Source organism: Megalobrama amblycephala, linkage group LG17, assembly GCF_018812025.1.
Source record: "Megalobrama amblycephala isolate DHTTF-2021 linkage group LG17, ASM1881202v1, whole genome shotgun sequence".
NCBI classification, from domain to species: domain Eukaryota; kingdom Metazoa; phylum Chordata; class Actinopteri; order Cypriniformes; family Xenocyprididae; genus Megalobrama; species Megalobrama amblycephala.
Genome location: NC_063060.1, coordinates 38,042,024 through 38,066,303, shown reverse-complemented (window position 1 = coordinate 38,066,303; position 24,280 = coordinate 38,042,024). Strand labels below are relative to the sequence as shown.

The 24,280-nt window shown below is 37.2% G+C and overlaps 1 protein-coding gene across 1 annotated transcript in view; it reads left to right on the top strand.

The window, feature by feature from the left end:
• The window catches only part of pappa2 (pappalysin 2), an 82,648-nt gene that overhangs the window by 29,689 nt on the left and 28,679 nt on the right, over nt 1-24,280 (top strand). Inside the window, exons 7-17 of the mRNA XM_048163956.1 lie at nt 1,383-1,565; nt 1,713-2,016; nt 5,191-5,319; nt 5,499-5,584; nt 8,020-8,213; nt 8,388-8,501; nt 11,076-11,211; nt 11,304-11,478; nt 12,534-12,696; nt 13,644-13,821; nt 19,026-19,239. Coding sequence (XP_048019913.1) covers nt 1,383-1,565; nt 1,713-2,016; nt 5,191-5,319; nt 5,499-5,584; nt 8,020-8,213; nt 8,388-8,501; nt 11,076-11,211; nt 11,304-11,478; nt 12,534-12,696; nt 13,644-13,821; nt 19,026-19,239 — 1,876 coding nt within the window. The remainder of the gene's footprint in view (nt 1-1,382; nt 1,566-1,712; nt 2,017-5,190; nt 5,320-5,498; nt 5,585-8,019; nt 8,214-8,387; nt 8,502-11,075; nt 11,212-11,303; nt 11,479-12,533; nt 12,697-13,643; nt 13,822-19,025; nt 19,240-24,280) is intronic.

The following is a 24,280-nucleotide window of genomic DNA, read 5'->3' as shown; positions in this document are numbered from 1 at the left end:
AGACTCACTGTATGTCATTTCCATGTACTGAACTCTTGTTATTCAACTATGGCGAGGTAAATTCATTTTTCAATTCGATGGCACCTTTAAAAGGGTCCTCTAATGCCCCTTTCACAAGATGTAATAAGTCTCTGGTGTCCTCAGAATGTGTCTCTGAAGTTTCAGCTCAAAATACTCCACAGATAATTTATTATAGCTTGTCAAATTTACCCCTATTTTGGTGTGAGCAAAAACACACAGTTTGTGTGTGTGTCCCTTTAAATGCAAATGAGCTGCTGCTCCCTGCCCGCTTTCCAGAAGAGGGTGGATCTTTAACAGCTCGCGCTTCGTTTGCTCAACAACAACAAAGCTGGAGAATCTCACGCAGCCAAAATGAGGATTGTCAGTAGCGGTGTTCAGCCTTACAGACTCAGGAAGAAGTTACAGTGTATATAATGCATCTGGACATTTCTTAACGGTTAGTGGATAAATTTCATCTCATCGACTAGCATGTGCCGTCATGTTAATCTTTTGTGCAAATCAAGCGTTGAATTGACCCTCATTTTTGAAGCAGTCCAGAGTAAAATTAAGGCATGGCAGCAACACTCTTCTACAACAACTCTTCCTCTTCTCTAAAGCAGCCCAACATGGCCTCCCTTCTTTGTTGTGTGTTCTCGGGGGCAGGGTTTATGTAAATTGTAGGGTTAGTGATGTCACTAACCCAGAGAGAAGTTTGTTGTAGTCCCTACCAGCTGTTTGTTGTAGTCCTTAAACTGATATTTTATTTAAATTAAATATCTCCCTTTGCATTCAACTTTGAGCGTCGTAACTTTGCAGATGTTGTTTATGCTCTAACAGCAACAATAAATCCAAGAGGATGAAAAAATTAATTTAACAATTGTATATATTTTAAATGAATTACATTTAATTCACTACTAAAAATTGTCAATAAAAATGAACGACTGTATGTACTGTACTACCCCATTGTTAGCTTAGCAACATGCTAACATCCATTTCTATTGGAATCATTTGTGGGAGCGCAATTTGTGTATCATGCGAATTTGCTGCATGCTGTATGCCAAATTGTTTTCATGGCAGTATGCTACCGTAGAAGAAAATAGCTACAGTATGTAGGCAGTATGGCAGCTCACTAGGTTTTTAAACAGAGATAGTGAGTGCACAGGTAAGTGCACTGTGCAAAGCAGTCAACTATTTTGTCAAGCTTTTGAATGCATTGCTATGGAAATGCTGTTTTATGTCTAATATGCCAGTTTTATTGCAATGAATTATTTCATCCTTCCAGGTGTATGTTCCATTTGCCAAAAAGATCCTTCATCTTTTGATGGCAAGTTAGAGTATTTTCTTTTTGGCTTTGGATGAGGTTTGCATGTGTGTTTTTGCAGGGGCCCCTGATGTGTACCAGCCATGTGAGCCCAGCATGCAAGCCTGGAGTCCTGAAGTCAACCTGTATGAGCCCAACATGACTACGCCGTGCCCCCAGACTGAGGGCTGCATGTTGGAATTGCACTTCCTTCACCCAGTTGTCCCTGACAGCTTGACCGTCTGGATCACCTACACCTCAGCCAGTGAGTACTGTCTGAACGTTATAAAAAACCTGGAACTATGGAAATATACACTACCAATCAAAAGTTTGGGGTCAGTAAGATTTTTTATTTATTTTTTTTTTTTTGAAAGAAAGAAATTAATACTTTTATTCCACATTTTTTCCACAGATCAAAAAGCAATTGCTAATATCATGTTCATAACGGAGAATGACGAGTCGGTCAACACAGGTCCCAAGCATGCTTTTTGTGATATTCCACTGACACTCCATTTACACACTAGTAAGAAGATCAAGGCCATTAAAATCTCCACCTTTGACAAGAAGCTTGAGATCGATGCTGTTTTGCTGACCTCGCGACCCCAAAATCCTCAGTGCTCTGGCTGCCACCCCCTTCTCTACAGAGTGATCAGAGAGCCACCAATCAGAGAGGACCGGAGTCCCGTCATCGTCACACAGCCCACATACACTGACAGGTAGGAACTTGTGTCTGTGTGATTAATAATAGCACTTTATTTTGTATGTAGACACTATATTAAAGTAAAGTTTATATTTTTAAATATTTATTTGAAATTGGTGAGCCATTAGTAATGCTGTCAAGCATTTTCAAGTAATGATGTCTTTGTCATGTTTTCATTGTGTTTCTGGTTGATTTACAGTATTTCTGGGAGTATTATTTTTAAGTCTGGCTTAAGCATAAATGCTGAACATGTTGCGTTTCTAAATCTGTCATCGAATTGTATCTTCAGCATATCACTGTTTAAGTATTGTGCAATGGTTTTCGAAGCAATAAGAAGAATAACAATATCATAGATTTGACTTTGTCATTTTATTAGCCATTAATTTTACAAGCATCAACGCATAGCCAATTTCTGTTCTATTCCTGTCACATTTTATTATGCTTGTTCCAATAGAAATTCATCAACGGGGCACTGGATTGTTGTTCAAGTACTTGCAATAGGTCAAAATGTCCAGAGATTAATAGTGTGGATCAGAGAATGTAACATATCCAGAAAAGTTCCTTCCACAAGTCCTGTAAGCTCCGAAAGATGGAAACTCCACTGGGAATTGAGCTATGTGGATAGGGAAAGGAAAGAAAGATGGATTGTATCAGAGAGAGAGAGAGAGAGAATGGTACAGTGAAACCTTAGAATATAAACCAAATGTGACCGCTTTACCCGTAGAAACAGTAAACACCCGTGGCTGTTTGTAGCTGCTATAAAATTGTTTCCAATCTCTGGCTAAAGAGAGAGTAGTGTGCTCAATGTAGTTAGTGTGCAGTAAGTGAGAAACCTGTCGTTTGGCATGGGAGACAAAAGAGTGACAAGGAGAAGAGGGGAAAAATGGGAGTGGGATTAAATCTGGTTTTGTGTGAAAGTGTGCTACAGTGCCACCATGAGGTCTGCAGCAAAAACAAAGCATTTCCCACAAATTGGGTAGGGTGATGAAGATATTCACAAGGCCAGTGAAGGGAAGTGCTTAACCTTCAGAAAATGTTGATCGTTAACCTTAAGAGAACCCATACTAAATATCATATTTAGAGGGTTTTATTTTCCAGTCGTTTTATGATATGGTTTCACCAACATTTAGGGCATAAAATCTTATTTTGTATGAAATAAATAAACAAACATGCATTCATATATTTTTAATATATTTTAAAATGTAATTCCTGATGATTATGATTAGAAACTCAAAAAAGATATTATAATGGCTTATTACATTAGATTATTTACTTGTTAAGCTGTAAAAAGGGTCTAAATGTTATTTACTGGGTGTCTTAATTATGTTTTTAGAAAATAAAATGTTTTACCTCACCAAAAGAGATCTTGTGCTGTAGGTCATAATATAACCGGCTGTGCTACAAAGAGAGAAATATAACTTCATCTTATCACTTGCACAGAATACTTTATTGGATCTCCCTTTGCGACCTCAGAACAATAGCTTTAAGTAGTCTCTCTCCCCTTCCCTGTCCCTGGAAGTGATACATAATTAATAAGGGCAATTTGTTGAGTAATAAGACCCGCTGGAGAAAGTAGATGATGCTCAGTTAGCTAGGCATCCTCTTACCTCCAGCCGGAAAATGACTGAAATCAAACAAGCCTTGGCAATCATGACGAGACTCTTTTTATAGGGTCATCGAATCAGATCAGATCGATACCCTGAGGTACATCACAGTGAGACATGCAGTGATACCCTCAACATTAAAAGGTCGTTTCCATTTTTAACAAGGTTAGATTTGAGATCATCCTGAGAATAAATATAGCTTAGATCAAGTATTACTGCTGCATGTTTCAAATTCATATTTAGCGTTTGGTCCCTCTTTTCCTGCCAAAACAGTCCTGACCTGTCGAGGCATGGACTCCACCAGACCCCTGAAGGTGTGCTGTGGTATCTGCACCAATATGTTTGCAGGAGATGCTTTAATTCCTGTAAGTTGCGAGGTGGAGCCTCCATGGATCGGACTTGTTTGTTCAACACATCCCACAGATGCTCGATTGGATTGAGATCTGGGGAATTTGGAATTTCAAACTCGTTGTTGTGCTCCTCAAACCATTCCTGAACCAGTTTTGCTTTGTGGCAGGAGCATTATCCTGCTGAAAGAGGCCACAGCCACTAGGGAATACCGTTTCCATGAAAGGGTGTACAATACATGGTCTACAACAATGCTTAGGTAGGTGGTACGTGTCAAATAAACATCCACATGGATGGCAGGACCCAAGGTTTCCTAGCAGAACATTGCCCAAAGCATCCTGGTGCCCTGTGTTCCCCAAGTAAGAGACACACATGCACCCAGCCATCCACGTGACGTAAAACAAAATGTGATTCATTAGACCAGGCCACCTTCTTCCACTGCTCCGTGGTCCAGTTCTGATGATCACGTACCCACTATTGGCTCTTTCAGCGGTGGACAGGGGTCAGCATGGGCACCCTGACTGGTCTGCGGCTATGCAGCCCCATACGTAACAAACTGTGATGCACTGTGTATTCTGACACCTTTCTATCAGAACCAGCATTAACCTCTTGAGCAATTTGAGCTACAGTAGCTCATCTGTTGGATCGGACCACACGGACCAGCTTTCGCTCCCCACATGCATCAATGAGCCTTGGCCGCCCATGACATCGGTTCACCACTGTTCCTTCATTGGACCACTTTTCATAGATACTGACCACTGCAGACCGGGAACACCCCACAAGAGCTGCAGTTTTGGAGATGATCTGACCCAGTCGTCTAGCCATCACAATTTGGCCCTTGTCAAACTCGCTCAAATTCTTACGCTTGTCCATTTTTCCAGTTTCTAACACACCAACTTTGAGGACAAAATGTTCACTTGCTGCCTAATATATCCCACCCACTAACAGGTGCCGTTAACACTGAGTAACTTTTGAGTAACATTGTTGACACAATATTGCCAGTTACTTTGTTTTTGATGTGCCAACAAAAATAGTTCCAAAGTAAGCCACTGCAGAACCTTTGGAACGCCAAGCAGCACACAGTTGTAGTGTTTTATTCCTGAATGATTTAGTGATTTTGAACAGTGTTTTAACAAATCTTTTAAAGGGATGATTTAGTGTATTAATGTTCTCACCACTTGCTCATAACTTTACTAACTATGTGTATTTTCTGAATGTGTTTGCATGTGTTTGCTTAGTGATGTGCAGAGGGATGTTCAGTACCTGTACAGGATCCAGGTGGAGTCGGACGGTTTGTTCAGTGAACTTTCCCCAGGCTTGGTTTACACTCATGGAGAACATTTCTGTGGTGATGGCACACTACAGGGGTCAGTATAAACTTACTGGGTCTGTCAGAGGCTTTGCATGTTATGTGCTTTAGTCATTTTTAAAGAATGTTTCATATTTTTGAGTATTTGTTTGAGTCTTTCAAGTTTTGAAGCATAGCCAAAGAACTTCCACATATTTCATAACTGTAACTCTTGGCATCGCTATCTTCCCCCCACAGGACTGAGGATTGTGATGACGGGAATCTCTTAGACGGAGACGGCTGCTCAAAAAAATGCCATGTTGAACCAGGTTTCAAGTGTCATGGTGAGTCACTTTCGCAAAAACAAATACTCTCACTGTCCACAGAGAACTCTGGCCCTCAGACTGTAAACACCACAACAGAAGCACCAGAAAACTTGCACACAGGATAATAAACCAGAGCAATAATCATAACCAGCTCTCAAAACAAAACAAACCAAGGCAAAACAATACAATACAATATAGTTTTGCTGTCTCCTGTAGATTCGGATTCGTCTGCTTCTGTTTTTCTCTCTCAGACTGAATTAAGGAGAAAATTTGGAGGTCTTTATTTTGTGCACATATTCTGAAAAGTTTCAGCATGATATAATATTATATCTTGAGTATTCCTTCTGAAAAGCATTATGGATTATACGAAAATGACAAAATCCTGAATCCATTCTATCTGTCATCAGAGAATCATTACTCTTTTAATGTTGCCATTACTCTTATAATATTATGTATAATCTTTAGATCAGAAACTGTACAAACAAACAATGTTTAGTTCAACAACAAAAAAAGTCAATAGTTTCATATTATATATTACACATTTAATATCAAAACATTTAATATCAACAATGACAGTAAAGACATTTATAATGTTACAAAATATTTATCCTCAAAATAAATGCTGTTCTTTTAAACTTTCTTTTCATCAAAAAATCTGAAAAGAAAATGATCATGGTTTCCACAAACATATTAAGAAACACAACCGTTTTCGACATAGATAATACTAATAAATTTTTCTTTTCTTCTAATCAGCATATTAGAATGATTTCTGAAGGATCATGTGACACTGAAGACTGGAGTAATGATGCTGAAAATTCAACATTGCCATTTCAGGAATAAATTATATATTTTAATGTTTATTAAGAAATAATTTGTAGGTGCGTGAATGAAAGTACAATATAAACAAGGAAAAAAACGACATGAGGAAGGTCGATTGACCAAAACATTGCTTATATTTTTTCTGTTTTAAAGTATATAAAAATAGAAAACAATTATTTTAATTTGGAATAATATTTCACAATATTACTGTTTTCATTCTACATGGATACCGTAGTATAACATGCTACATATTCCAAAAGTCTAGTAAACCAACAATCAAATTTTTCTTCAAAAATTGTTAAAATTGTTGTTCACAGTTCATAACATTAACATTGTATAATGACAAATATGAAAGATATTTTAAATAAATAAATAAAAAATCCTCTCATGTTACTGAGGTGTGGATTATCGAGAAGTTGTTTTTATTTCAAGGCTGACCAGAAAAAGAAGAAATAGAAAAAACACTTCCCCAATATGAATTATGAGTAATTTCCCTGACAGCAGAATCTGTGATGTCTGATCATTCAGTTTGAATCTTTGCGCAATATATTTGGAAAGGTATTCAAAGATTAATTCTATCCAGGATTTTGGTCATTTACTGTAACACAACTGGTGCTATTTCAAAGAAATAAGATGTTCTCATTCATTATTTTCAGTTTTATGCCATCACACCGCTGGCAACGGTCAGAAGTGTTGCATGTTCAGTATATTGTAGGCTGCAACTGATCTTCTTAACAATTATATTATCTAACTGTATGCCATTGTTACATAATGTACTTAAGTGAGAGTGAAACATCCAACAAGACTCGCAGAAAATGTTAGGCGGAGAAAGCACATACTTCACAAATTTAGTCAATGTTGTTTTCGTGACTGAAAGCGCTATATTTCCTATGAGTACGAAGCATGAGAAGTGTCTAATTCAAACATGACCATAGACGCAGCAGCGACTGACTCACATGCCTCAAACATCCCAATGTTTTCATAGTAGCTTGTAACCACATTTTTGTGGATTTAGGGCATTCAGGAATGGCTTTTTTTGCGATATTTACTCTAATGCCACATTAGGAGCTCTCATATATTATCTCCACGAGTGTATTTGGGGAGCAAAGATCAACAAAGCTTAGGAGTAAATCCTTTGGCATTGGCATGTGGGTTAGGTCAGCTGTTCTGCAGCAGGGACGGCCAATCAAATGCTTGTGTTTTTAATTTGTTGTTAGAACCCTTTTGAGCCCCTTGCCTTTGAAAAGCTGTTCCCACCAATGAGTCATCTTCCTCTTACCTTGCAGCATTCTCAGACAAGAGCTCATGCAAGACTCTGATGTCATTCGCACATGCCCCTCTCTAACGAATTGACTTTAATGACATGCTAATTCTCTTCTTACCTCCGTGTGCACTTCTGTCATAACTCATTCATATGTAATGACATCATCCACACATTTAAATGTGACGCCTTGGTTGTTTATTTAATCGTCTGAGTGAAATCATGTTCCTGTTTATTTTCAATTCACACATAAGTGAAACCTACTCTCACTGACTTGCTATGAAAACACAATTACAACTTGGCAGGGGAGTCATTACTTGTTTCTTATGATGAGTTTGTGTTCACTCTCTCTTACTTTTTCTGTCTCTTTCAGGTCACCCGAGCTTGTGCTACGTGTTTGAAGGGGATGGGGTGTGTGAGGAGTTTGAAAGAGGTTCCAGCATCCAGGACTGTGGCTTTTTCACTCCCCAGGGGTTCAATGATCAGTGGGCGTCCACCGCCTCAGGCTCGCATCAGGACCAGAGATGCCCTGCCTCTAGGGTGACCGGGGAGCCTGTGCTCACTCAGGTACACGAGTTTTGCCCTTCCAGCTAAGCCTACAGTTTATATTTCATTCCCCATTATAAGCGATTTATTAATTGACCCTCATCTCAAATTATCCACTCAAATGAACAAAAACAAACCTTTATGATTGTTGAAATCATTTATATTTTACATTTCTTTTTATGCATTCCTTATCAGATGTGCAAGTCGCAGTATTTTGACATAAATGAAGTAGTGGCTCATGATGCATGGAGACCCTGTACTGCCCATCTGAACAGCTACTATACTCAGGATCAGTCTGTCTGGCTAAAGGTACACACACATGCTCAGTGAACGAATGCTGAGGGTAAAGTCTTTCAATTTTACTGATAATTCTATCAAAATAATCAGGTCTATATTCAGCCTTTTTGATAGAAGTATTAGCTTCCCCTTCTGCTGACAACCTTAAAGCTGCAGTCCTTAACTCTTTTTGGTTAAAAATAGGGCTGTCAATCGATTCAAAATTTTAATCTAATTAATTGCATACTCTGTGATTAATTAATCTAAATTAATCGCATACATAATTTTTGCTGTGAAAGTGCCCTACCCACGTGATCTGCGAGCCCGATACTGACAATAAAGTACCCGTCACTCTCACTGTAATTCTTTCTTGCCCTCTTTGCAAAAAAAAAAAAAAAGTGATTTTATAGCTTTGTAAGAGAAGATGCTTTTTTGCTAAACCTTGAAAAGTATTAAAAAGTAGCATTTAGAAGTTATATTAACTAATAATATAATTTTCTACCATATACAATTGAATGCACCTAGCTAACAACAACTTGCTTTGTTCTGGTTTCACCTCACTCCAGTCTAAACTAACTTATTTTATAGGTAGGCCTAATTTACTACGCATTGTCATTTAAAATATTGTGGATTATTAAGGCAAATTTTACTAACCACTCTTGCTAAATGGGGCAAGCACACTTATGTTCTCATTTCAGAGTTGTTCGAGTAAATGATTCATTATAGACCGTGTGGACAGATCAGTTGTTGTCATGATTCATTAAAATGAATCTGTTCAAATAAGTCATTAGGCCACGAATCGGACATTAGCGGACGTTGACGCATTGCGTGCGAATCGCGAATGCTATTAGGACATCGCAAAAGATTTGTCAACACAGAAAACACTTCACCACTGGATAGGATTTTCTTTTTGTTTACTGAAAGTGTGGTTTATGTCAGCTGCACGTGCAGGGCGCCTGTCAGAGAAGATGAGGTGACTTTCTTTCGAGCACTATTCACACCCAGCGGTTATTCAGGAAAAACATTCTCCGAATGCAAAACATGGATTCAGTCTTACGAACTTTTAGCATTGTGTCAGTTGATTTCGATTATTATGTGTGAGGTAGAGAGAGTGCGAAGACGGTGCTCTGCTCGTTCTGTCCGTCAGCGCAGCAGTCGTCTCCCTCCTTCATTTTACAGTCGAATGGTGGCTAGAACGGCTCCAGGTTCAAAGGTCAATACGGAATGGATTAATCTGCGTTATTTTTTTATGCGTTATTTTTTCTCAGATTAATTAATCGAAATTAACGCGTTATTTTGACAGCCCTAGTTAAAAATTATTCAAAATAAATTTTTGAGCAAGTACATAACCAGCCAGTGTTCAAAACTATCTCCTTATCTTAGTCCAGTTCACAACGGTAAGCTTGTAATGTTTTCTAATTCGAGTGGTACAGGTGGGTTTCCGCGGGAAATTCGAGCATGCTGCCGTTTGTCTTTGCGTCATTACGTCACGTCTGTTTACATAAAGAACGAGCCCTAGCTAGTAGGCTATATGGCATGTGAGGATGCTACAGATGATGCATCGTTTATTGCCTTTTCTCACAGCAGCTGGAAAAATTAAACTTATTTTAATGGCGGATTGTATGGTATGACAAATTAACGATAGAGATTAGACTGTACAGAAATTGATATCTACAGGTAATGCTAATACACACAAAATACACATAGTCACCCAATGCTGATGTTGTTAACATTAACAATTTGAGATGTGATCATTAGATTTAATCACCATTGGCAGCGCGATTTATTGTAATGCTGTTTTTTCTCAGTTGGTCAGAACAAAAGCGGCAGACATGTTACTTACTTTTACTGTGAAAATTCTTATTTTGGTCATACTTCCAAGACCACAATCTGTGATTTTGAAGTACAGGATCCACCGGTGTGGTGAGTGACAGCCACACATTCACTTCAAAACATTAGAATCATCCGCACTGAGGAGTCGTGCCGATGCACAACCCACGTAAAGATGATAATTCCACAAATAACTGCAATTGCAGGTTTCAAACAGAGATGGTGACAAAGAGGCTGAACTTATAGACTGCAGCTTTAAATAATGCACGTAGTATTTTCAGTAAATTTTGAACAATGTTTTATAAAATAAAGGAAATCAAATGTCTTTGAATAGTTTTATTTTTGTACACTACCATTCAAAAGTTTGCGGTCAGCATTTTTTTTTTCCCGATAAATTTGTACTTTTACTCTGCAAGGATGCATTAAAATGATTAAAAAGAGTTTTATAATTTTACAACAGATTTCTATTTCAAATAAATGCTGTTCTTTCTATTCATCAAAGAATCCCCATGAAATGAAAATGGACAATTCTTATTTATTTATTTATTTTTTGAGTATCGCACAGTAGACTTCTTTCCAAAACATTAAACAATCTTACTGACCAACACTTTGGAACAGTAATGTATGTTGCTAATTTTTCTGTATTTTATATTAATATTTTAAAATTTCTATGTGCCATCCATGCCCACTCACACTGTTTATAAATGATGTTAGCCAAGGAGGAATATATCCACTGCATAGATAAGCATTACTGAAACTGATACATTGTTCTTGCAGGTAGGATTTGAGCGACCGGGTATAGCAGCCTCTGTTATTATCTACCTTGCCTATGATGGAATTTGGCATGGGGAAAATTACAAGAAAACAGTGACCATTGAACTGTGTGACACCGCTGGGAAAAAACACATGCTTGGTAACACATCTAATATCTATAATTTGTTTGGGAAACTTTGTATTATAGTATTTGTGTGAATTTTACATGTTGCTGTTTGTGCTTGTCCACAGGTTCGTATGAGCTGTCATGTCAGCGTAACCCCCTAGTGGTGAATGTGACTCATAACCTGAGTGTGCCGTTCTACCAGACTTCAGCAGTGCAGCTGAACTTCTCCTCCTCTCAAGTGGCTGTGCTGGCGGTTGCATTGCGTACATCTTGTCACTTCAGCGCCTTTGCCCTGACCGGGTGCGCTGAGGGTGGGGTCTCCCACAACTTACAAGCACACACACATACTTGCACATTTACACATGGTATATACACTACTGGTCAAAAGTTTGGGGTTGGCAAGATTTTTGTTTAATGTTTTTGAAAGAAGTCTCTTATTATTACCAAAGTTGCAGTTGTTTGATGTTTGATCAAAAACATTATAATTTTAAATAGCTCTTTTCTATTTTAATATTTTTTTAAATTTTATTTTCAATGTAATATATTCCTGTGATGGTCAAAACTGAATTTTCAGCATCATTACTCTAGTCTTCAGTGTCACATGATCCTTCAGAAATCATTCTAATATGCTTATTTTGTGCTTAAGTAGCATTTTTTATTATTGTCAGTGTTGAAAACAGTTGTGCTGCTTGACATTTTTTCTAAACCAGGATACATTTTTTTAGATTCTACATTATAACAGAACATTCTAAATATTTTTACTGTCACTTTCGATCAGTTTAATGCATCCGTGCTTAATTAAAGTATTACTTTCTTTTAAAAAAATAAATCTTACTCATTCCAAACATTTGAATGGTAGTGTACATAGAGTCGTGCTCAAAAGTTTACATACCCCTTGCAGAATCTGCAAAATGTTAATTATTTTAACACAATAAGAGGGATCATGCAAAATAAATATATATTTTTTATTTATTTAGTACTGACCTGAATAAAATTTGTTACATAAAAGATGTTTACATATAGTCCACGAGACAAAAAAATAGCTGAATTTATAACCCTGTTTATGACCCCGTTCAAAAGTTTACATACTCTCAATTCTTAATACTGTGTGTCGTTACCTGGATGATCCATGACTCCCTCTTATTTTTGTTAAAATAATTCACATTTTGCAGATTCTGCAAGGTGTATATAAACTTTTGAGCATGACTGTATAATGCATCACACAGGCATATAAAGACAAACACATTATACACAAATAAAAATAGAAAAAAAGTCCTTCATGTTTGACGATGGATATGATGTCTGTCTATGTCTGCCAATAATAATCAAGCTTAATATGTGCTTTTCTCACTCAGATGTGTGCGTAGGCTGTGCAGTACTGAGTCATGCAGTCCTCTGAGCGTCGAACACGCTTCAATCCGCTGTACTCCAGAGTTAGACTCTAAACACTGCTCTGTTTCTTGTCATCGTGGCTATACGCTCACTGTTCTTCATGGCCAGGGCCTTCCTTCTCATCAAGTGTGTACAAGAATTGTTAACTGCCTATTTTCTCTGTTTCTCTCTCTCTCTCTCTCCCTCCCTCCCTCTCTCTCATACATTTGTCAAATCCATGTATTTTCTCATGTACAGTAAATGCATGTTATTCTAAAGTTTTTTCATAGTCTTTTATTGCAACAGATGTGATAAACCCTATATGAACCCTATATGATATCTAGTTTCTGCTAAACAGCAGTAAGATTAAATGAGAACAGAGACTTCAACAATGACTGTGGTTAGTTGCACAAGAATATTCTGGTATTAATTGGATTAGTCATTTTCCAGTTAAGCTTCAGGTAAACATGTTTACACAACCAAATATTTTGATTAATACAGCCAAATGCCAGCTGCCTTATTCAGATTTCTAGGAATATTGGCTTAATCGGGTCATGTAAACACCTTTTTCAGAAAATCCACCATAACTAGAGGCTCATTTATATCTGCGCATGTCCAAACAAAGATAATTCGGAGTGATATTAGATATAGACAGTGTTTATTCAATAGCTTGACTTTTTCACAACTGTTTTGCATCAAGAAACAATTTGCAAACATTAAAAGGAAGGTTGTGGCCTACTTTTGTAAGTCTTGTGACCTACATTTTCAAAATCATCAAATTCCTGTTTGTTATTGTTACGGAGGTGATTAAATTATTGTAGAGAATTCCTAAAAATGCAGTGTGATAAAAGGCAAGATCATATCCAGTATTTCCAGAAGACAAAAGCAGGAACTCACATGTCTTTCAGTTTATTTAGATGTAAGTTTCAAGAATATTCCATAGCTGTGGAGAACATAAACATCTTAAAATGTGTTCACATTGTCATTGTCTCAAATCGTACTCACATTTCTCATCAAATTATCTAAGATACTGTGTCATGTTGTCTAAACGATTTTACAAGTGGTTGTGTTTCTCTGTTTCGTCCTCTCTTCAGATGGAAGCGGAGCTGATTTGTGTGCATGGAGTTTGGGACCGTGTAGTGAGCTGTCAGCCAGTGGACTGTGGCCCACCCCCTCAGTCACATGTCTACTTTGCCTCCTTCTCATGCCCCTGGGGCACCACATTCGGCAAGCAGTGCACCTTTTCCTGTAACGCGCCGGCGATCCTGCAAGGTGAGGATGGGAACTGGGCTACAGTGTAAGACCTGAGGGTTTTTGGACCCACTTACATTCAGTGCATGCGTCTGTTTCTGTGAGTCCTTGGGCTTCCTTTCTTTCTAAAATAATAAGACTGTAAGTCAATAACAGTAGATTTTTGGATAAGCCTTTCTTGTGTGTCTCTTTTGAGTCTCTTGGACACTGGAATAAAATAAAACAGGTAATTGCGCTCATGAACCTTCCTTTTTCCTCACAACTAGTAATTAGGCCAGCAAGTTTTTTGTGTGTGTGTATCCAGACTAACAGTCCAAATCTATTACTGCAAACAAATAATAAATGATAAAACACATTATTGTATTTTTATTTATTGATACATTTATAAATTGTTGTATTTGTTTAATTATTTTATTATCTAACATGTGGATTACCTTAAAGGAAATAGTACATTACAATCTTGTAAAAAGATAAACAGTGTAAAAATGTAATATCATATATATTGTATCGTATCGTATCCTGTCATCACATCACACATCTCACATCACATCTCACATCACTTTACATCTCACATCACATTTCACATCACATCTCACATCACAACTCACATCACATCTCACATCTCACATCACATCTCACATCACAACTCGCATCACATCACATCTCACATCACATTTCACATCACATCACATCACATTTCACATCACATCACATCTCACATCACATCCCACATCACATCACACATCTCACATCTCATCTCACATCACTTTACATCTCACATTACATTTCACATCACATCTCACATCACAACTCACATCACATCTCACATCACATCTCACATCACAACTCGCATCACATCACATCTCACATCACATTTCACATCACATCACATTTCACATCACATCACATCTCACATCACATCCCACATCACATCTCACATCACAACTCACATCACATCACATCTCACATCACTTTACATCTCACATCACATCTCACATCACAACTCGCATCACATCACATCTCACATCACATTTCACATCACATCACATTTCACATCACATCACATCTCACATCACATCCCACATCACATCTCACATCACATCACATCTCACATCACAACTCACATCACATCTCACATCACTTTACATCTCACATCACATCTCACATCACAACTCACATCACATCTCACATCACATCTCACATCACAACTCGCATCACATCACATCTCACATCACATTTCACATCACATCACATTTCACATCACATCTCACATCACATCCCACATCACATCTCACATCACAACTCACATCACATCTCACATCACTTTACATCTCACATCACATCTCACATCACAACTCGCATCACATCACATCTCACATCACATTTCACATCACATCACATTTCACATCACATCACATCTCACATCACATCCCACATCACATCTCACATCACATCACATCTCACATCACAACTCACATCACATCTCACATCACTTTACATCTCACATCACATCTCACATCACATTTCACATCACATCTCACATCCCACATCACATCTCACATCACATCTCACATCACATCTCACATCACATCTCACATCACTTTACATCTCACATCACATCTCACATCACATTTCACATCACATCTCACATCACATCCCACATCGCATCTCACATCACATCTCACATCACTTTACATCTCACATCACTTTACATCTCACATCACATCTCATACTCACATCACATCTCACATCACATTTCACATCACATCTCACATCACATCTCACATCATATCTCACATCACTTTACATCTTACATCACATCTCATATCACAGCTCACATCACATTTCACCTCTCACATCACATCTCATCACATCTCGCATCACTTTACATCTCACATCACATCTCATATCACAGCTCACATCACATCTCACATCACATTTCATATCTCACATCACATCTCACATCCCACATCACATCCCACATCACATCTCACATCATATCTCACATCACATATCACATCACATTTCACCTCTCACATCACATCCCACATCACATCTCACATCACTTTACATCTCACATCACATTTCGCATCTCACATCACATTTCACATCTCATTTCACATCACATCTCAAATCACATATCACGTCTTACATCACATCTCACATCACTTTACATCTCACATCACATTTCACATCACATATCACATATCACATCTAACATATCACATCTCACATCACATCACATCTCACATCACATCAGAGTTGCCTGAAAACACTTCTATATTGAGCAGTTTTGCTACTTACAGTGTTACTTTCATTTTCACAGCATACATTGAACGTTGGTATGGTTGTATTGTATGGTTGTATCATATCTCACATCACTTTACATCTCACATCACATCTCGCATCACTTTACATCTTACATCACATCTCACATCACTTTACATCTCATATCACATCTCACGTCACTTTACATCTCACATCACATTTCACAGCTCACATCACATCTCGCATTACATCTCACATCACATCCCACATCACATCTCACATCACTTTACATCTCACATCACAACTCACATCACAATTCACATCTCACATCACTTTACATCTATCGCGCATCACTTTACATCTCATATCACATATCACAGCTCACATCACATCTCACATCACATTTCACAACTCACATCTCACATCACATCTCACATGACATCCCACATCACATCCCACATCTCACATCACATCTCACATCACATCTCGCATCACTTTACATCTCACATCACATCTCATATCACAGCTCACATCACATTTCACCTCTCACATCACATCTCATCACATCTCGCATCACTTTACATCTCACATCACATCTCACATCACATCTCATATCACAGCTCACATCTCACATCACATTTCACATCTCACATCACATCTCACATCCCACATCACATCCCACATCACATCTCACATCATATCTCACATCACATCTCACATCACTTTACATCTCACATCACATTTCACATCTCACATCACCACATCACATTTCACATCACATCTCAAATCACATATCAAATCTTACATCACATCACATCACATCTCACATCACTTTACATCTCAAATCACATCTCACATCACATTTCACATCACATTTCACATCACATCTCACATAACATATCACATATCACATCTAACATATCACATCTCACATCACATCAGAGTTGCCTGAAAACACTTTTATATTGAGCAGTGTTGCTACTTACAGTGTTACTTTCATTTTCTCAGCATACACTGAACGTTGGTATGGTTGTATTGTATTGGGGGGGGGGGTGGCTTTGAATATTGGGGGGGTTACCCCTCATCCCCCCCACAATGGTTATATTGCTCAATATGAAAGTGTTTTCCAGGCAACTTTGTTAAGCTAACTGGATATGATATGATATGATATGATTGATTGTCACCGCTATTATGGTTTATGTGTTAAAGGGTCTTTATGTATATAGTAAAAATAATTTTAAACATCTTTATTCTGCATGATGTTGTCTCGTTCACAAATAGTGATTTAAAGCTGTGCATGATACAGATGATGAGAAACCACAGTGATAGTCAACAAAGTACATTTGTTAATAAAATCCCAACCAGTCATGTTGCCTAGAATTATTTTTATTTTTTTTTACACTGAAAGGCTAAATATTTAGATTTGTGTGTGTGTGTGTGTGTGTGCTTATATATGCATACAGAATACTGATTTGTGTGTCAGTGTTGCTCTTGCACTCATTCAGGAACTTTGCATCGGTCTGGCTGTGATTCCAGCCATCTTTCCTGGCTGTGTAAATAGGAAAGAAATCCTGAGCTGCAGGAGAACAGCACACAGGTGGAGATAGGAAACATGCAAGCAGGCGAGAACAAGAGCGCGTTTTATCCCATACTACTGAAGCCCCCAGAGAGCCCCTCATTTCAAACAGCTTAGAGCAGGGTGGCACCTGGCCCTCCTGCTCCTGGACAGCAGGAGCCCTGCTAAGGCAAGGTGGCTCAGGGGTCGAGGGGCCAGTCCTCACGCTTTCACTATTTGTTTTAAATGCAGGCCTTTGATGGATCGGTGCAAATTATTTCTTTGGCAGGGATTTGTGCAGTCTGTGGTCAATGGCTTCACTGGAAGGTCCAGGACATTGCATCACTGAGTAGCTATGCTTATTGGTCTTGATGGCAAGGTTCTTGTACTGTAGTGTGTTACAGTGATGGCTGTAGTGCTCCTTTGGGAGGCATTTTAAGATCTATTCATGACTTGACATTAACACAACTGTAATGCAGTGATTTATGTACTTAGTGAGAGCCTTTTTTTTTTTTTTGGAGTAGAGCAAGCTAGAACTTCATGTATGTTGGAAAAACACAGTTTGCTGCCATTTTTGGTATTGCTAAATTTAATCATGGCTACAAAGTATGCAGACACCTTAAAAAACTTGGCAAAGGGATCATAATATTTTATTGACCAATAAAATTGCTTTAGAACTTTAACTTTAAAATCTAATTAGATATGTTACTATAATAGTACTATGAGAGAGTCCTTGAGACCTTAGGCACCAATGGACCATGTTCACTTAAAGCAATTTTGTTTAAATTTAGTACAATACTTCTCTTCTAGGATAATAGAAACAGAATGCTTTTTAAATATATGACTTTTCATATAACTGGAAAAAATCTCACAAACTCAATGAGGGTCATTGTTGTGACGCTCAATTTTTTTTTGTCCTTTTTATTAATTTATTATGCATTATAATGCATTTCACTCTTAAAATCACTTATTCAATACACCTCTCCCTTTAATATATGTATTAAAATTATTTTTTATATTTTTTAGGAGGCATGAAGTAAAAAATGCCAGGGTTGTACTGTACAACTGCCCTGATATATAAAAAATATGAAGTTAAAAAAAAAAAAAAACCCTCCAGTAAAAGAATTATTTAAAAAAAGAAATCTTTATTTTAGGCTGATCTTCTTAAAATAATAATAAAAAATAAATAAATAAATAAATAAATAACAAAACTACTTCCCTAAATCAAAGTCATAGGTGTGACCCACAAAATCCAATGATTAAGCTCTGTACTCCCAGAAATAATAGAACTGACTCTCTCCTTCTTTTGAAGAGACCTTGACCAATTAGCTACTGATGGTCTTCGACAAGACAGTGATTGTTTTATTTTAATGCAGTTTTCATATCAAAATCTGTTTTTCAGGTGAAAGTGACACATTGGTTTGTCTTGAGGATGGACTATGGTCATACCCAGAGGCTTACTGCAAGATTGAGTGTCCAAATCCACCTTCCATACCCAATGCCACGCTACTAGTTCCTCAGTGTCGTGGAAGAAGGCATGATGTGGGTACTGTGTGCCTCTACAAATGCAACCCGGGCTATTATATCACTGGCTCTCTCAACAAAAAGCCAAGAAAGTGAGTTGCAACCTGTATATTTTGAACTAATTTTTAGGCAAAGGTTACTGTGTTAGCAAATTTTGGAGGAAAAATATCTTTTTCCAGCGTCTAGGTTGCTCACATGGTTCTAATAAGATCAAAATCTCTCTCCATGTGTTTTCAAATATCTTTCAGCGATGGAGTCAACAGTGTACTTTGATGAATGGTCTGATGGCGTGTTGTTTTGGTATTCCAACCAATCAAGCTATAGCATATTTTAGCACATCTGAGGGGACTAGCTTTTGCACCTGCCTCGTCTTTATGAGTTATTAAAATGGCTGGTAAAATACCTCAGTGTCTTTTAACTGCTTTTAATTGGGCATTAATACCAGAAGCGATAGCCAACGTGTCTCATAAAGCCATTTAAATGATCCTGTTTATTAAGACCATTGGCATGTTTGCTCTAAAAGGCATTTCATTATGAAGGTTCAGAAAATGGTTTATGATGGTCTAAAGAGAGGTGTTATGCTATTATCAAGGTAGTTTTAGCTTGTGCTTCCGTATGATCTTTCTCAATGAACACTACACCCCAATTTATTTCCTCAGGATTTATTGGCTCTTTAGTCGTACCAGATGGTTTGTCACATGGGATAGATGTGAATAAATCCCCTGTGGCTGGAGGGTAATGTCATTCAAGAAACATAGTAATTGCTGCATTCATGTTGTGTGAAAATTCAGACCAGAAGCAGATAGAGAACCTTCAATTTAAATTTCACAGTGTGCTTACTGTAACCGTTTTATTGGCCGTCTCAAAAAACTAGAGAGCAAAATATAGAGATTTTTGCGGCATCAAAGGTATATTCACAAAATGAAAGCTTTCTCTACACTCAAAAAAATTATTCTAGCTGCTTGTTCAGTTTATTTAAATAAAATAAGCTGAACCAACACAAATCTTTAGTTTTTTACTTAATTGGCATTAGCACTCAATTGTATTATGTTAAATGAAATTAAATTTGCAAAATGTTAGGTTAACCTAAACCATTTGTGTTGGGACGACATGAATCATTTATGTTGCATTGATTGAAACTGGGCAGTGGATTTCTAGTTCCCAGCATGCTTTGCGTAGGGAAAGATCAGGACAGTAAATGTTGAACTTAAGTGCTGTTTAATGTGTTTTTTAGTAAAGGGAAATACCTTTTAAAGTTTGATGTTCAGTTATATTTGACATTTAAAAGAGTTTGTTATGTCGATTTTTTTGAGGTTACCATTATGCTGAAGTGTAGACCTTGTGGTTAGGCTATGGGTGGCTACATGAAATAAATCTATGTTGTTCTCAACAAGCTTTAACTGTGCTAAAGCCAGTGATGAGAAGTTCTTTACCTGATCATTATATGAAAAAGTGATATTTTAGTTTAGTTTTTAATAGAAATATAAATAAATTAGTTTGAGGGCCCACACATAATTTACACAGTCTACATATGGTCATCAGCTTTATCCCTCTCAACGGTCATGAAACATGTATGTCTGTGTACAACAGCTATTCACAACCTAAGCACAAGCGCACATCTTCACCATGATGGTAACAAAAAAAAAATATATATATATATATACGCTACAAACTCTTTTAAATGTTCAAAATAACTAAACATTAAACACTTAAACACTAACAGGTCTTTCCATTTCCTTAAAAGTGCAGAAAACTTGAGCAACACTGCACAAGGGCACCAGTCTGAATTGCAATAGCACTGGTTGGATCAACAAGAATGAATTCTGTGAAACATTCACAGAATATGTCAAATGAAACTGGTGTGATCTCATTCAAATAGCATGAATTTTACTCATCAGTACTATTAACCTAGCTTAAGTTCAAATAAATCAGTTCAACTGTGTGGAAATAGGTGTCATAATTGAATTAAGTTAGACCAACAAGTTATTTTTTTGAGTGTATTTGTAAACAACAAATGTATGAATCAGTATTAAGTACTGTTAAGTTGTGGGGCAGTTGTGGCCTAATGGTTAGAGAGTTGTGGGTTCGAGTAGAAGGTCGTGGGTTCGAGTCTCTGTACCGGCAGGAAATGTAGGTGGAGGGAGTGAATGAACAGTGCTCTCTTCCACTCTCATTACCCACAACTGAGACCCTTAAGCAAGGCACCTAACCACCAATCACTCCCTGGGTGCCACAGCAAAAATGGCTGCCCACTGCTCCAGGTGTGTGTTCACAGTGTGTGTGTACTTGAATGGGACACCATACTTGGCTACACATCACTTTTATTTATTTAAAAAGGCATGATTTTTAACCAATATTTGTGCGTTACCTACTAAATTGTTTGCTTAGCGACATGCTAGCGTCACAGATAGTTAAAGTGCCCCTATTATGCCTTTTTAAGGTTCCTAATATTGTTTCGGGAGGTTTACATGCATGCAATGTCAAAAAAACACTTTCGTTTTCTCATAATATACATTTAATTTCACCTGAGGTTTCAATGTTTTGTAAACGATTCGTTAGAAGCAGTTCAATGAATCAGTCTCTCTAAACCCCTCTTTTCCGTGAGCCTACACTACTCTGATTGGTCAGATGGCCCACTCCTTTGTGATTGGTCTGCTGCACACACCGCGCGCCCATTGCCATAACTGAATGACAGCTATCAATTCAAAAGACATTGTAAACAATGTATGGACAGAAAAGATAGCATTGATTTTACCATATCAATTCGAGCCTGAGTCTGACTATGAAATGTTCAGACAGTAGTTGATCAACCAGAAACTGATTCTCAATCACAACTGGAGTACGACGTTTCTATATGGCATGTCTAACCTTATTTATAAGACGTGATAGCAGAGTCACTGTTATACTTTATGTGGGTGCACCTGTGGGAACTGTATCAGAATGCCAAGAGAAGCTGAAAACCTCTAACATAAGATAAACATTTAGGCCAGATGTGTACAGACTTTTTCGCCATAACTATTAATTAAGTTAAAAATGGCTATATCATTGTTTGACATTACAATGGGTGTTTACCGCTTACAGAGAGAATTCTTCAACTAGTTAGCGCAGACTAGCATCTTCACATCCTATTACAATACAGATAGAGCTCCACTCTACTGTTATAATAAAAACGCAGAGGAAAAGATAACAAGTTGTAAACTCCCATGTTAGCCGAGCACAAACGTGAATAGCTGATAATGCATTAAGTCGTGCTCCATCCTTGATCATTACTCCAAGTAATAAGACAGACAAGTTGCATTAATCGACACATTTTTAGACACATTTTTATTTTTGGACCCACATCTGAATAGCAGAACTACAGAAATGTGAGTTAGCTGGTTAGCAGGAGACAGACTAGGGTGTACGTTACACAACATAGGCTAACATACAAAATTTTGAACGATCGCTAGAAAATATAAACATCTATTATTAATCATACTTAAAGGTTGAGATTCAGAGGTGCAAGCTGGTCCAAATAAACTGGGCATTGATCCATATTTTAAGACCAAGAGTTTTGTGAATCCTGCGTTAAACTCCTTGAGGTTTGAGAAGCAGTCGTCTATGGCGTTATTTTACTGTCAAATGTCGAGAGCACATTATTGTGACGCGAGAGCATATCAATGTAATGCGCGAGCGCAAATCTGTCCGCTCGCGCGCGGATTTCCGCGCAAACCTGGACGCGCTCTCTCAAATATACAGTGCTCTCTTATGAACTGCCTCTCCTCTCGCTCAAATATTGCATGTGCACGCTCAAACTGTTTCCTATGTGCTCAAACGTGTCCTGCGCGCTCAAACTGCACCTGTACGCTCACGAATCTCTCCGTGCTCTTGCAGAAATTAATATGCTTTTGGATTAAACGCTGTCAAAAGTTATCAACCAATCAAAAGAGAAGACTGATCCATGAAAATGATACGTGGAATCTTATTGGCTGAGAGTGAACTGTGCCTGGAATTCTTTCTACAAAAATGGATATTTCATTTCTTTACATTTTAATAATATTTAATCATATTAATCAAAATGCAGGTCAATGGGGCGCTTGGATGTTTTCTATACTAATAAGCTTGTTTGTCTAACTCCATCACATTACAGGAGAAACCCCACTGAATGATTTATCCAAAACCATCATATTAGCCAATATCATGGACCAAAACATTAAATTAAACATTAATTAAAAACAAAAGATTAAACAACTAATTTAATGTTATAAATCAGTCTATTTAGAAATGTGTAAAATGTTATAAAGCCTATTGAAAAATATGTATTAATTTAAATGAATTAATTACAATATCGTTTGAAATTAATGAAGACATGTTTCGTCCAGTGTTTTTAAACGAATTTCTTGAATGAATGATTCTGATACATCAAATACATTTTAACAGTCACTGGTCACCACCTACTGGCAGAACAGTGTAATAACATTAGTTTCAAAGGTCATTTATTGCTGAAATCAGTGTATATTCAGACTATAAATTGTTATTGCAATACCTGCATTATTATTTAATGTTTGCAACACAGAAGTAGCAATAGTGTGTTGTTGAAAATACTTTGTGAAGCTGTTTAAAACATATAGCTTACATGACCACTGCTTTCAGCGGCAATTCAAAAGCAGGTTTAAATATTCCGGTATTATCGTAATTTCAGAGGTTTAATAGACATAACTGAATCGTTGTCATTTAAGAATAAGATTGCGTTCTTTTGATTAATTGTGCATACATAAGAGCTTAAGTATTTTTGTATGTCATGTTTTATACCAGACCTCATTGACTATGGTGGTATGTGTGATCTCCACATTTTAAGTATTAAGGGAATGATGATTTGACCCTGATCTTGTTCGGTCTTAAATCAGAAGATATTTGTTGGTAATACTTTACAATAAGGTTTCATTAACATTATTTAAACTTCATTAAATATTAATGCAGTTAAACTAATAATGAACTAATTAACTAATAATGAACTGCACTTCTACAGCATTTATTAATATTTGTTAATGTTAATTTCAACATTTACTAATACATTATTAAAATCAAAAGTTGTATTTGTTAACATTAGTAAATGCACTGTGAAGTAAACAACCAACAAACAGCTGTATTTTT